This window comes from Urocampus carinirostris, chromosome 11 (genome assembly GCF_059441175.1).
Source record: "Urocampus carinirostris isolate Australia breed hairy pipefish chromosome 11, RoL_Ucar_1.0, whole genome shotgun sequence".
Taxonomy (NCBI): Eukaryota; Metazoa; Chordata; class Actinopteri; order Syngnathiformes; family Syngnathidae; genus Urocampus; species Urocampus carinirostris.
The window spans coordinates 16,834,360-16,847,669 of NC_142359.1; the positions used below are offsets into that span (position 1 = coordinate 16,834,360).

General features: G+C 45.8%; 1 protein-coding gene across 3 annotated transcripts in view; it reads left to right on the plus strand.

Moving 5' to 3' along the window:
- zbtb4 (zinc finger and BTB domain containing 4) overlaps window positions 1-10,194 on the plus strand; it is a 35,832-nt gene extending 25,638 nt beyond the window's left edge. For all 3 annotated transcript variants that reach the window (XM_088347882.1, XM_088347881.1, XM_088347883.1), the window contains one exon: window positions 1,367-10,194. In XM_088347882.1, the coding sequence (XP_088204008.1) occupies window positions 1,528-6,048 (4,521 nt within the window). In that variant the 5' untranslated portion in view covers window positions 1,367-1,527 and the 3' untranslated portion in view covers window positions 6,049-10,194. The remainder of the gene's footprint in view (window positions 1-1,366) is intronic.
- Window positions 10,195-13,310: the final 3,116 nt, after the last annotated feature.

Genomic DNA, 13,310 nt, shown 5'->3' on the forward strand with positions numbered 1-13,310 from the left:
GTGAGACAAGTGCCCCCCACTTTCCCAGTTTGTGCTTCGGTCAACCTGACACAGGTTAGCAAAGCTACAGGAACAGATTATGCTGTATCATTCAGCTAGCACACATGGCATGTTGTTGTTACCTTGCCCTGAAACAACAACTTTATTGGGATTTTGAAAACAAAACATACATAATCTGTTTTTATTGTTGCTTCTCCTACTGAAATACAAAGCGTCAAAGTCTCTTCTGTTGTCCAACTAGCATTGGCCATTTTTCATCTTTGGCCCTGCCAAACAAATAGTTAAATTCCTCTGAGTCACATCACAGCCCTTGCCAGGAATGTGCGACCGGGCTGCAATTTTTATTAACTGTTCATCTGAATCCTGGTGGAGTCATGCTTACAAGTTGGCAACATTTATCCCTCTAAACACTTGAATATTTGTCCAAATAGGATAATCCAGTCATAAGAGATCTGCCTTAAATTGAAATAATTATGAATACCTTCCCTGAAAAAATGCCACAGAAAAGTCACGAAAGTCCACAATATTGCAGGGTATGTTAATTCCCATTTATGCTTCAATATAACAGGTTAATAAGTGTTCCGAATCAATGCGTTTTTGTGTTAGTGGCAAGGTAGTAGACTTTAATCATGAAGTGGTTTGCTTTTAAAAGAGCTTCAATTTCATTTTTATCTTGTACTAAACCACTAGGAGCAGTGATGAACATCTTAAAGCAAGCTTTAAGAAAAAAAAAAAAACACTTTGAATTCTGCTGAATATATGTTCCTTTACATTCTTGTTCACAACGGAAAGCAATTTCACATTAATGTTTTTTATTTCTACAAAGAGTGTTTTTTTCGGTGATGGACTTGTGAAAGAGAACATCTCTCTTTTCTTCTCCAAAACAATTAAGACAAAAAAAAGAGCATAGCATGTTCTCGGGCAAAAAGAAAGGGGCTGTTTTGTTCTTTATCTTGTGTTCTGGCAAGTTCTTTGTTACAACTGCTGTGGTTCTTATACAGTATATCAAGTTAAGTTGTGATGCGCCAATGTGAATTTCCCTTCGGGGATGAATAAAGTATCTATCTATCTATCTATCTATCTATCTATCTATCTATCTATCTATCTATCTATCTATCTATCTATCTATCTATAGCAAAAGCTAATGAGCACAGTTTGAATCATTTGCGACACCTCCACTAGATGGCAGAGATGAGAGATAAACTGATTTTCTTACTAGATTTCTTCAATTCAACACACACACACGCACACACCCACAGAAAAAGCACGTGTAATTTTTGGGTCTGCTTTTTCAATGTAACTTGCTGGGATTTGTGAGTGCATATTTTTGTGCTTGATACTTAAAAGTTTTTTTTTCCCCTGGCAGATTTGGGATGCTGGTCATGGTGTCCAGGGTGAAGGTGTGGGACCCCCTCCGTGCGGGCCCTCGGCACCCTTATCTGTGTGAGCGACACTTGGCCTGTGAGTCACCGCCCGACAGAGTCAGCGCTGGAGACTTCTGTTTTTCCGAGTAACACCTGCTCAGAGATGAAGGGGAAAAAGCCAAGCGGCAGAGGAGACGTGCAGATGGAGGACCCTGACGGGCCCAAAAATGCCAGAATAACCCTCAGCTTCCCAATCGGCGCCGGGCCCCTCCCACCCTCGCTGACGTCTGGCTTCTATCGTAACGCCACGTCGTCTGCTTCCCCGCACAAACGCAAGCCTTCTTCCAAAAGCTCCGACCGGGGATCACTATGGAAACTGGACTCCACCACAGACGTGAAACACAGACCTTTCAAGCCCCCAAGGCGCGAGGGGTCTCCGTCATTGTCACCCCCCACCTCATCCTCCCCCATGAGTGCTAACACGCTCCTGTGGAAGGACATCAAATCCCCACCCCCGCTCAAGTGTTGCAAAGTCTCTCCAGAGACAGCCTTTAACAAGCCGGTTCCCGGACTTCCCGGCTCCTCTTTGGCGAGCGCATGCAGCGGAAACGGGTGGGAAGGAAGACAAGACGGCATCACTTCAGCCTCGCCGGCAGCCCAGATTCTCTTCAGTCCGGCTGCGGCTGCTTTGGCCTTCCCTAAAGGAGGCGGGGATGCTGACAGAAAGGAGAAAATGACAGGACGACCTGGCCTGCAACCGCCTACAATGCACCTTCCGCCCCTTCTGCCGCTACCTGCTCCTCCCCCGTCAGAGGGACTGGCCGCACCCCTCCGCTCATCCCCTGGCAAAAGCGACCAGCCCGAACTGATTTGCGGCGTGTGCCACCGGCTTTTTAGCTCGGCCTCCTCCCTCACTGTCCACATGCGGCTGCACCGCGGGAGCCGCGCCCTCAGCTGCCGCTCTTGCAGCAAAGTGTTCATCCACAGCAAGAGACTGCAATCTCACGAGGCCTCCTGCAAAATGCCAGGCTTGCCCGCTGGATTGGGCCCGTCTCTGGCTGTATTACCCAAGGAGGAGCCGCTGGAAGAAGACCAAGCGAAGCCTGGGAATGTGACGACACCTGACGAAGAAGAGGGTAGCCTTTTTGTGGAGATCCAAGGTGACAGCGGCGATGAAGGCGAGCTCCCAAAAGGCGACGAGCGCCATTTTGCAAAAGTTATAGACGGCAACGTCGTTTATTTCTGCTCAGTGTGCGAGCGCTCTTACATGACACTATCAAGCCTGAAGCGGCACTCCAATGTGCACTCATGGCGCCGCCGCTACCCGTGCCACTATTGCGACAAGGTCTTTGCCTTGGCCGAGTACCGCACCAAACATGAAGTGTGGCATACAGGAGAACGCCGTTATCAGTGCATTTTCTGCTGGGATGCCTTTGCTACCTACTACAATCTCAAAACTCACCAGAAGAGCATTCACGGCATCAATCCCAGCCTCATCTCCAGCGAAAAGACAGCCAACGGTGGGTACAAGCAAAAGGCAAATGCCCTCAAACTCTACCGCCTCCTTCCCATGCGCTCACAGAAGAGAGCTTACAAGACCTACAGCCACACGCTGCATAATGACCTGCTGATGTCACCGGCCCAAGCCCCATCACTCCCCCTGCCGGGCTTGAGCTGTGCCCTGGCCCCAGACGAGCTGCAGGATTTCGTCAACGGAGCTAGCCCTCACAGCGTCAAGCCTGACCCAGACGGCCTTCACCAAGATGTCTTACCTGGTGACCACACGCCACCCCATCCCTTCCCTCAAAGAGAACCCACCAGACCTAAAAACCATGACCACGAAGCCTACCCATCTGACCCTGTTCCAGGTGGATCCAAAATGTCCAGCAGCTGCCATACCAAAAGTTACAAAGTCACGAAGGGCTCAGACTCAACTGCTGTTGCCTCTGTGATTGCGTACGGACACACAAAAGCCTCTGTGATCGTTCAAGGAACTGCCATGTCATCTTCAGTCATCGTACACAGCAACCAGCTCCCTCCTGCGAGAGAACTCAACAGACCCTCTGCAAATGACACCAACCTGACTTCCAGCAAGGGCACTGCGAGTTCTTCAAAAGAACCAAGAGACAATGGCCACAGAAAGAGGGCCAGGGACGGCTGGGAGCCTACGAGACAAGATGTCAAAACAAAAGGCAAGTCACCCAAGTCCAAGCGATCAACGCCATCGGAGGGTTCACTGCTTAAAGAGACGGGCCCACTGTGCCAGATCACAGTACGCATTGGAGAAGAGGCCATTGTCAAGCGCAGCATTTCAGAGACAGACCTCAGGAGGGACAAAACCCGCCCTTCTCCCAAAAGCAAGAATGGCAGGTCGTCTTCGCTTCAAACCACCCATCATCGCAAGCACCACGTCCGGCGGTCAGCCCAACTAGAACCCGAGAAGTGCACAGAGGCTGACAGCAAAGCCCCAGCCTCAGACCACAGTTCCAGGGAGTACGACTTTCGGCAACAGGTGCGCCAGCAGGAGAGCGACCATGACACTGAGGACAACTTGTGGCGGCCTTACTATTCATACAAGCCCAAGAAAAAGGCCCAGGCGCATCTGCACAAGTTCAAAAGCTGGCAGCGCAAGCTCAAGTTAAAGCGTGCTCTCCGACTCAAAAAGAGGGCGGAAAAGCTGAAAAAGTGTGCCGAAGAAAAGATGGCCAGGTTGCAAGCGGCGTCAGAGGAAGATGGCCTAAGGCAGTCAGACGCCAGAGACAAGAGACGAGATGTACAAGCTGAAGAGGATGGCTGCCAGCCTACGTCCCCAAAGCATCAGCTTGTCGCTTCTAACAAACCTCCGGGACTCAAAAGGCGAGTGTGGACAGACGGCAACGCGGCAGAGTGTGCTACATGTGGATGCTGGTTTTCCAGCACCAGCAAGCGTGACCAACATGAACTGAGTCATCTTTTGGAATTTGTCTGCCTCTTTTGTCGGGCCACATTTCCCTCAAGAGACAAGTTGGAAGACCACCAGCGGGCCCAGCATCCCAAGCCCACCCACGGTGACGAGGTCTCCCAGAAATTGGTGGTCAGTGGACATCCCCGTTCACTCCAAACCCAGTGGGTCGAAAAAAAAGAAGACCGAGTGCTCTCTGGTTCGGCTTGCCAGAGCAGGAGAGCCTTGTCGCGGCACTCCTGCCCGCAGTGTTACAAGGTGTGCAAGACATCATCGGCTCTCAGTCGGCACATCCGCCGTCATGAGTCGGGCGGGTCTCTGGTGAACGAAAAGCAAGAAGAAGCTCTGTCGCCACTAACGGCAGCTGCATCCAGTGATGCCGCCCCCGAGAAGGCCCAAGTTGTCTCGGTCATCAACTACTCGACAGCCGACGCTCCTTTGAGCATAAAGCCTTCACCGTCGCCCGTCATGCAGCACCAACCACTGCTGACTCTGGAGAGCACACGGCCACCACCTGAAACAAGTGAGGGCCCCCTTAATTTGGCAGATGGCAGGGCGCGGCGTGCCCTGTCCACGCCCACCACCCTCCAGAGCGTGCTAGTCATGAACAGGCCTGAACGTTTGGACTACCGCAGCCCGGATGCTGCGACGCCCCCAAGCATTCCCACTCCTGTGTTGGCAATGTCACCCATCAGGAACTCTGCCTCTTGCCCCCTTGTCTCCATGGTGAGGGTTAACAGCCCTGACCAAGGACTTGTTGCACAAGACAGGCTCATTTTAGAAAATGAGCGGAAGTTTCTTGCACACACGTGCCACAAGGAGCGGGCCCTACACCAAGTGCAGTCCCCGGTGCGCAGTCTCTCTCCTAACGAAGCGCAAGACCTGACAATGTCTGCCATACTCGCTCGGGAGATGGAGAGGCAGGTTCTATTAAAGACACAGCTTGACAAACAGCCACAACGGGGGACCAACAAAAATCCGGAGTGGGTCCAGCATACGGCTGAAAAGGAACACACCATAGGACAGAAAAGCGGTCTTCTAGTGCCCAAAGAAGAGCCTCTGAGTCCAGCCTCATCCCCCCAACTTGCATCTGTTGACACTAACGGCCCACCCACACACAGACGCTATCCAAAGTCCCCCTGCCGCCCAGGACTGCCCAGCGCTGCCAGCCACCAGGTCCAAGAACTGCTCGGCAGTAGTGGGGACCGCCCGTCTGGCCATGCCCTCCTCCTCCCGCGGCCGCACAAGTCCCCAGAGCCCCAACGCCACAGCGCTTCCAGGGATTTGCAGCCAGCGGAAGTGGCACCCGTCCGCTACCCTGTCCTGGACTACACACTCCCCCCAGGGGCACCAGACACCTACGGACCAGCTAAGAAACGACCTGACGACCTGCTTGTATCCTCTTACCCTGCCGGGGTGCTTCCCTTCAGCCCTCTGGGGAAGATGATGGTCCCCAATGGGGCTGACTTGGCCAAGCTGCCCTTCTATCCGGACCCATACCGGCTTTTGTACGGGTCCCAGCTTCTGGCCTACCCGTACAATGTGGCAACTCTTCCCATGGCCCTCAACGTGATGGCACCAGGCGCGGACAAGGTGGAGCCTCTGCCCTTCTTGCCGGCCTTTTTCAACTATGCCGCTGGTGCCGGGCCATATACGAGCGCAGTGCCGCATCCATTGATGGCCAACCCTGGCTTCTACGCCACAGGCAAGAAGCAACGAGAGGGTGCAGGCAACAAACCCTAAGATGCCAAAATGATTGAAGAACAAGGATTCCACTGACGGGCCGGCTGCCTCCTTCGTCCCGTCTTTTTGTTCTCTGCTGTTTTGCTGTAGTGTGTCGTAGATGTAGGACGTAACCATCCTATGATCGCCATCAATCGAAAAAGCGTTGATAAGCAGTGCCTGGAGGCAGTTAATGCGAACTCTCTACAAAATGGAGCTTTTCGGATGAGAATAGCACCAGCCTTCGCGCTTTGAAGGGGTCAAATCTCGTGACGTGAGTAGTCGGCCAGGGACTGTCGGGACACGCCCTCTGGTCACAGGGCCTCTCCTCTGCTATCTGATAGCGTGGGCAAGAGTGTAAGACAACCATCTCCACTCGTGACTTGGTGGTCAGAGGACACTGTAGTACGTCTCTAGCCTAGTTTAGACCCGATGTGCACAAAATGAGTCAAATAGTGGTCATTTAAGGGGTGTGGTCATTTGAGGGCACTTGTAGCTGCTTTGGATATGTAGCTGGTCACTGGGTTACGAAATGCAGAATGGTTAACTATTGCACTTCCCTTCTTCATCTCATTTCCTTGACTCGTGAGAAAAGCAAATGTGTGCGTGTATTTGTGTGTATTTGTGTCCAAGCCCTTTTAGAGAAGGGGGAAAAAGTAAAGGATTCAGGGTATTGACTTATTTTAGGTTGAGAGAAAAAGAAATGCGATTTGGCTTCCAATGTGCAACAGCCAAAATCATGCCTGGGCACCCCCAATCGTCTTTTTATTTTCTAAGTCGCCTGCTCAAGTTGAGCCTCATCCCGTTTCAGTGTGGGTGACTAAATTGGGGGTGGAGTTGGGGGCTAAACCCCAAACTATGAATGTGAATTGCAGTCATTCGGTCAATGAAGTCTAGATGCAATATTGGAGACAAATCATCTTGAGCCCCAAAGTCCTTGTCAACCAGTTCACGGTCAGTTTTTACGCACTATCCAGAGAATTCGGTACACCGCGCTAGTAAAATGTCCCACTCCCACCTGCCGCTACTTTGACATCATTTCTAGATTCGAGTGGGACATGCGTATTAATCAAGCAACTACGCGGAGTAGTTGGCATCTGTAAACTTTCGCCTCACAGTATTTTTTAAGACAGTAGTGAATCAATTGGCAAACATCAGATATTTTGGGGGTGATATATATTTTTTAAGTAAATATGGTAATACAAGATAAGACAAAGACAAATGTCTGATAATTGTCTGAACATGCTCAGCCCCAAACCTCCCAAGTTTAGATCAACTTTGAACACTGCACCTTCAGTTATTTTCTTACAGGTAAGCTGTGTGCATCCCAAGGCACGGCTGCATCAGCGGAGCACTAGATAGTGACTTGGGAGACTTTTTCATGTGCCCTCAGTAGCTTGCCTTTGTCCACGCGGTGCACAATTTTGTCTCACTAGTAGCATGTGATTGTGGTCTTAGTGAGGCTTTTTTTGTAACATGAGTCTTCAACGGCAGTTGAAGTAAATCCATGACATGCTCAAATGTTTTTTTTCTGTTTGTTCTAAGGATGCACGATAACGTTTTCTTCCTGCCGATTCCGACAACATATAAAACCCCGCTTCTAGAGGCTGATACTAATAGAGACCAAATGAAAACGCACAAAAATCCAATTATTTTTATGTGTGTGCCATATTTTTGTCCACAATTAATACAACATTGTCAAGCTCTAGTAAACAAGAAATGTTGCAGTTTAGAGCTTGACTTGATTAATCAATTATCAATCCATGCTAACTTTGTCATTAATAACTATCATAACAGGATGTTGTTATGAGCGCCATAATACTGACATATGGATACAGCTTTAAATATCTAAAATTGCTCTTGGTATTGGTGGGTACATAAAACATTTTTTAAGTGATTGCATAAAATTGGTGACGACAAAACAATGATTGCTTTATATTGGTGGGGACACGTCCCCTCCGTCCATGCCAAAACTAAAAATATGTCACTTCACAAAATTATTCAAATGGATTACATGCCTTAGCTGAGAAAAATATATCACTCATTATTATCAAGTGGGATTGTTTTGGATGTTATGACATAATATTGGAGGGGACAAAACAATGTTTGCTGGATATTGGCGTGGACACGTCCCCTCTGTCCATGCCAAAATACGCCCTTGATACATATCCTAATACAAAGATTGGGAATACATCCGGCAAACATAACAATTGGCCTATGACAGCCGTTCAGACCTCCTATAGTGCTGCTCGTGAAACACATTTGTGGCACCTATGACTTCCTGAAGGAATGCAAAAACATGAATATACCTGAATACACAGTGTGAGAAAGCAATTTAAAAAGCAGCTGACAAGCATAGGGTGTCCTCAAATGGATATAATAAAACAAAACCGTCCCGAATGTAGCGGTTTCCAACGGTTTGTTGTCCCATGTTGTCCGTTTTATGGCTAATGGACCTGCTGTTGACAAGATACTGGGTCTGCAGTGGTGGCTTCGAAGAGTTGTTAGCCTAGCCATTAGCAGTAGGCCAAACTAGCAACACCGCTCTTGCCTTCTGGAACCCATTAATAATCTATGGAGCAACCGCTGGTGGTCACAATTTTGTTGCGCTCTTCTGACTCTCCTCAGAGTCTGATTCAATTGACAAATTTTTTTTCAATGTAATGAGCCATCAAAAGCTAGCGGTCGCGGTACTCCCCAGTTTGTTTTGATTCGAAGATGTTGATTGTGCATTCCCACCCTGTTCGACTGACAGCATACACCAGCCTATCACAGTCGCGCATACCGACAGTCACACCCACCTAACACAGAGTGCCCTCCCTAATCTTTCCCCGTGGTCTGCTGTCCAACAGAACACAATGCAAGATACAATATCAATGACAATAAAGACAAAATCAATTCACTTCAAAATCCACGAGGGAGGAAACTAGCGTTAACCGAAGCGCAAAGTAGCAAGGGGTCTCTGTACATGAAAAATCACAATATGTTATAATACATAAATGCTTTGAATCTAGTGTAGGCTGATTGAATGTTATGGCGTAGCTCCAAGTGACAAATCATATTTGCCTGTATCGGTCCAATGATTATCGTGCATCCCTAGGTCTTTGGTATGTTTTCGTTGTTGTTTTTTGTCACAGACGATGACACAACAATATAATCCTCTGTTGTGAGTATAAAATATTGAATCCAGTAGTCTTAGCCATTAAACTTGGATTCTGTAGCCACAGATGCATGAGTGCCACTCGCTTTCTAACCGTTTATACGCTCTTAAAAAATGTCATAGATTTTTTTAGAAGTTTTTCTTCCTCGACCCCTTTCCGTTCTCGTCTCAATCTTCCATATCGGACGATCACTTCCGAAAAGCCGACTTGAGTGTCTTTATTTTTTTTACTTTCAAAATTAAGCGATTAAATGCACGTGAGGAGAAACCAAAAGTCACAAAGTCAGCATATCCTTAGCACCAGTCATTTTTAAGAAAAAAATCTGTTTAGGAAGTAAAAAATATAAGATAAACAACCAAACCCTTTGCCGTGAGGAACGCCATATTGCAATCCATTCCTGTGTATGTGTTTTTGATCCATGGTTTCTTCTGTGGTCCAGACCAAAAGCATGCAAATGGCCGCAAATCTGACGGCGTGAAATTGAAACAAGTGTCTACTGTAAGTTTTCCTCGAAATGAATGTGCCTCTGCTTTGATATTTAAATCGATATCTAGTTAGGAAGTGGATCTGCCGGATTTCCATTGTTAAGGTGCCTTGTTATGGCATGAGAAATTAGATTTGTAAACGAATGTTTGTTTCTTTTGTTATTGTTCCTCTAGCCATCATTTGGAGATAAATCCTCTGGGTTTGTCTGTTATAAAGCTATTCATAGAAGTAGGGATGTGGCTCAATCTTTTTTTTGTATCGTGTATCATGTCTAGGATAATACTGTGCCATAGAGAGCCCTCCAAATATGTTGGTCATTTTGGGGGGGAACACTAAATATGTTTTTATTTTGCCTGAGGATTTTGTCTTTAGATTTGATACAAAGGCTTTCAGCCTCAGCTCTCCCAAAGTCTGTAGTCTCCCTTTCGGATGATCGGAAACTTTCAATGACCTTCGCACTTGACCCTATCCCCTTTCCCTTCTCTTTGCTGCAATCAAACAAAATAAAGTATTAACCTGATGACCCAATGAAACAAAGTCATTTTTTTCCGGATTATACCCTAGGTCAGCCCCCCGAGGAACAGGAGAAGAAATTATCTCGCTTTTCTCCCAAGAGGTCACTTGAGGATCTGCTTCACTTGGTACACTTCATACACAATGCTGATACTTTAGGGTTCTGTGTGGAGGTTGAATGTAAACAAAATATTGCCAATGAGAGTACCACTGCTCCCTGGTGTAGTGGAGGTGCAGTTGCATTTGATTCTCTTGAAAGTTAGAAAAAAAAAAAAGTTCCCTTAGGTCAAACGCATCCATGCCTTCTTGACTGGGCATTGCAACCTCCCAGAGGGACCCGACCCACTACTTGAGACCCACTGCTCTAAGTGCAGACATTACAATGCTGATTTTTTTATTTTTATATCATTAAAGAGACACTGTGTCTTAGCGCCGCCTGGGATTTAAAGAAAAATATTAATAAAAAAACTATCGTATTGAATAATAAGCACATGAACTATGATAAAAGTGTGCATTTTGGTTTAAATAATCGTAGATTGAGACATTTAAATTTATTATGAGGCTCACCCACCAGAAGCTGACTTGGTTGTCTGCCAACTTGCTGCTATGGGTACCACTAAAACTGAAAATCTTGTGAAAGGCCGGGGCAAAATTGAGAACAAAAATTGGACAATTTTTTCCCTTTTAGTCTCCCTAGTACTATACAGACGCTGCCTGACCTACGAACGAAATTAAGACGATCGTTCGTAAGTTGAATGTGTTCGTAAGTGCTATATTTTGTATGTTTATGGTTTATATAAGTATGTTTAATGCTTGTATAAGTAACCTGTAGTCTTTCATACTAAAAAATAAAAAAATATTCAAATAATATGCTCTATAAAGTGAGGTTTTACTTACTTTTTTACTTGCACTTCAAGAGGTCCTCCTCTGTGGTAAAAAGTGGCTGAAACAAAGCGTTCCGACCATTTTCTCAACCGCATCAAGCTTTCTTATTTCTTTTTCGTTTCAAAAGAAACGGCTCGCCTCTTCTTTACACTTTACACCAACCATATTGAACGGATGCACGAGATATTAAACAATAAAAATGTCCAAGTTCTTAGCGTTCTATAGATACAGTACAGGTTTACACACGAACTAGGAAGTAGAAGTCTGATTTTAAATTCGGTGTGGGTGCTGGGTGACCTCTCACAGCGCCACGTGGCGGGAAGAAGCACTACAGTACTGTCCTCTACTCAGAAAAATGTGCACACAATACAAAATCTAACTTACAGCAATGTCTGGATATTTTTCGATTTTCCTGAAAAAATGATCATATCTGCCGGAATCCGTAAGTCGAATGTACGTAAGTCGGAAAGCGTCTGTTTACCAGTTAGAGCTACAGTGGCCAGAACCCTGTCCAGGATCCTTCCAACTGGGGAATCTCATACAGCAACGCCAGAGGGCGCAGTTTTTCAGATTTTTGTTTATAGTCCAGTGTTTTTGAACCAGTGTACAGCGTAGTATTACATCCACGCCTTATTGTTCATACAGCAAGAATAATTGTATATACTTCATTATAAAGTATGATAAGAGACAGCACTATGCACAAATGCTCTAATGAGGATTTGAGTTTCTCACTTTTCATTTTACTTGTGGTCATTATTTATTTTGCTTTGCTGCGACTTAAAAGATGAAATATGAGGAATTTATGTACAATAAATCACCTTAAATAACGAGCTCTAATTAAAAACATGTACCTGGGCCTTTGACATGTCACAAAAGCAAAGAATATAACATTATCGTCACAGAGTTTAGATTTCCACAAAAATATGAAAGCCACGACTGATGCAATGTATATTGAATGATGCTATACTCAAAATTTCAGGGGAAAAAGTTTTTTCCCCCCCAGTGATTTGGGATATAATATCAGTATTGTCACACAAACGCCGCTGTCTGCCATTGCCGAGGTGCAACCCAACTCACCGAAAGACAACAGCTACCAGACGATGAAGGTTCTGTTTTTGTGCCGGATCAGGAGGCTTCTCCTGCTTCTGGTAACCATGGAACCAGTTTTCATGTGGGGGAACAAACCCCAATCCGAGAAACCGGCCAGGAGAGGGATGGGCACTGCCAGGCTGTACTTGCCCAAGACACACCATGGGAAGTGGTGCCCCTACGACCCAGGTGGTTAAATGAACATACCTCGACACACTATTGACACGCAATATTTGAGGGATTTTTTCACCCTCGATATACTTTTCTTCATGAAGATGTAATCTTATAGTATTTATCAACTGTTTAGTTAAAAAATAAATTATTTTAACTCAGGAAAAATGCAGACTGGAAAGTGAAAGAATTGCACAAGGACACTAATATAAACAGTTGATTTAATGATTAAAAAGTTTTTCAGCTTTTTTCTTTTTGAAAATATTTATCTGGATATGTTAGATTTCATATATTTTATAGAAATAGGCTAAAGCTTCTTTAAACTACTGCAAAGAGGACACTCCTTAAAAGGTAGATGGCGATAATTTCCTATTAATTTGAGTCCACACACGTTCATCTCCCTCAACAGAAAAATACTGCTATTGTTTGTTCAAACACGTTGAGCATGGCCAAATGCCGATACAGCAGATAATATATGAGATATGGATTTGATTTAAAGCTACTCAAGTCAAGCCTTTCAGATTTCATTAAAAATGCAGGTAGTTGAGCCTGTATTCTTTGCCGTCTAGAGGTGGCCGTATTGCGTCCTGCAAACAAAAACGAGTGCTGAAAAGTACAAGAAGAATACAAACTACAGACACTCTTTGGGTTTCCCATCCTCATGTGCGAAGGACTCTGCCAAAAAATGGGTGATGGTTAGGATTTGAATGGAGTGGTCACTGCAAAAAAAAAAACAGGCTGAAAATTTTATCAGAACCCTAAGTCGCTTCAAGTATTGAGAGTCAATGAACTGTATGCAAAACGGGTCTTGGGGACAAATTGAAGGACACAAAAAAGTAAAATAGTGCAGTACTGCTCTCTCGAGGAACCAAAAGTATTAGCTTAAACTTGTGGGGTTATTCACTGATATATTTTTTCTGCAGGTGTTCCCTTGTGCTATTTTTTCCGTTGTTGGGAGTAAAAAAAACAGTAGTCATA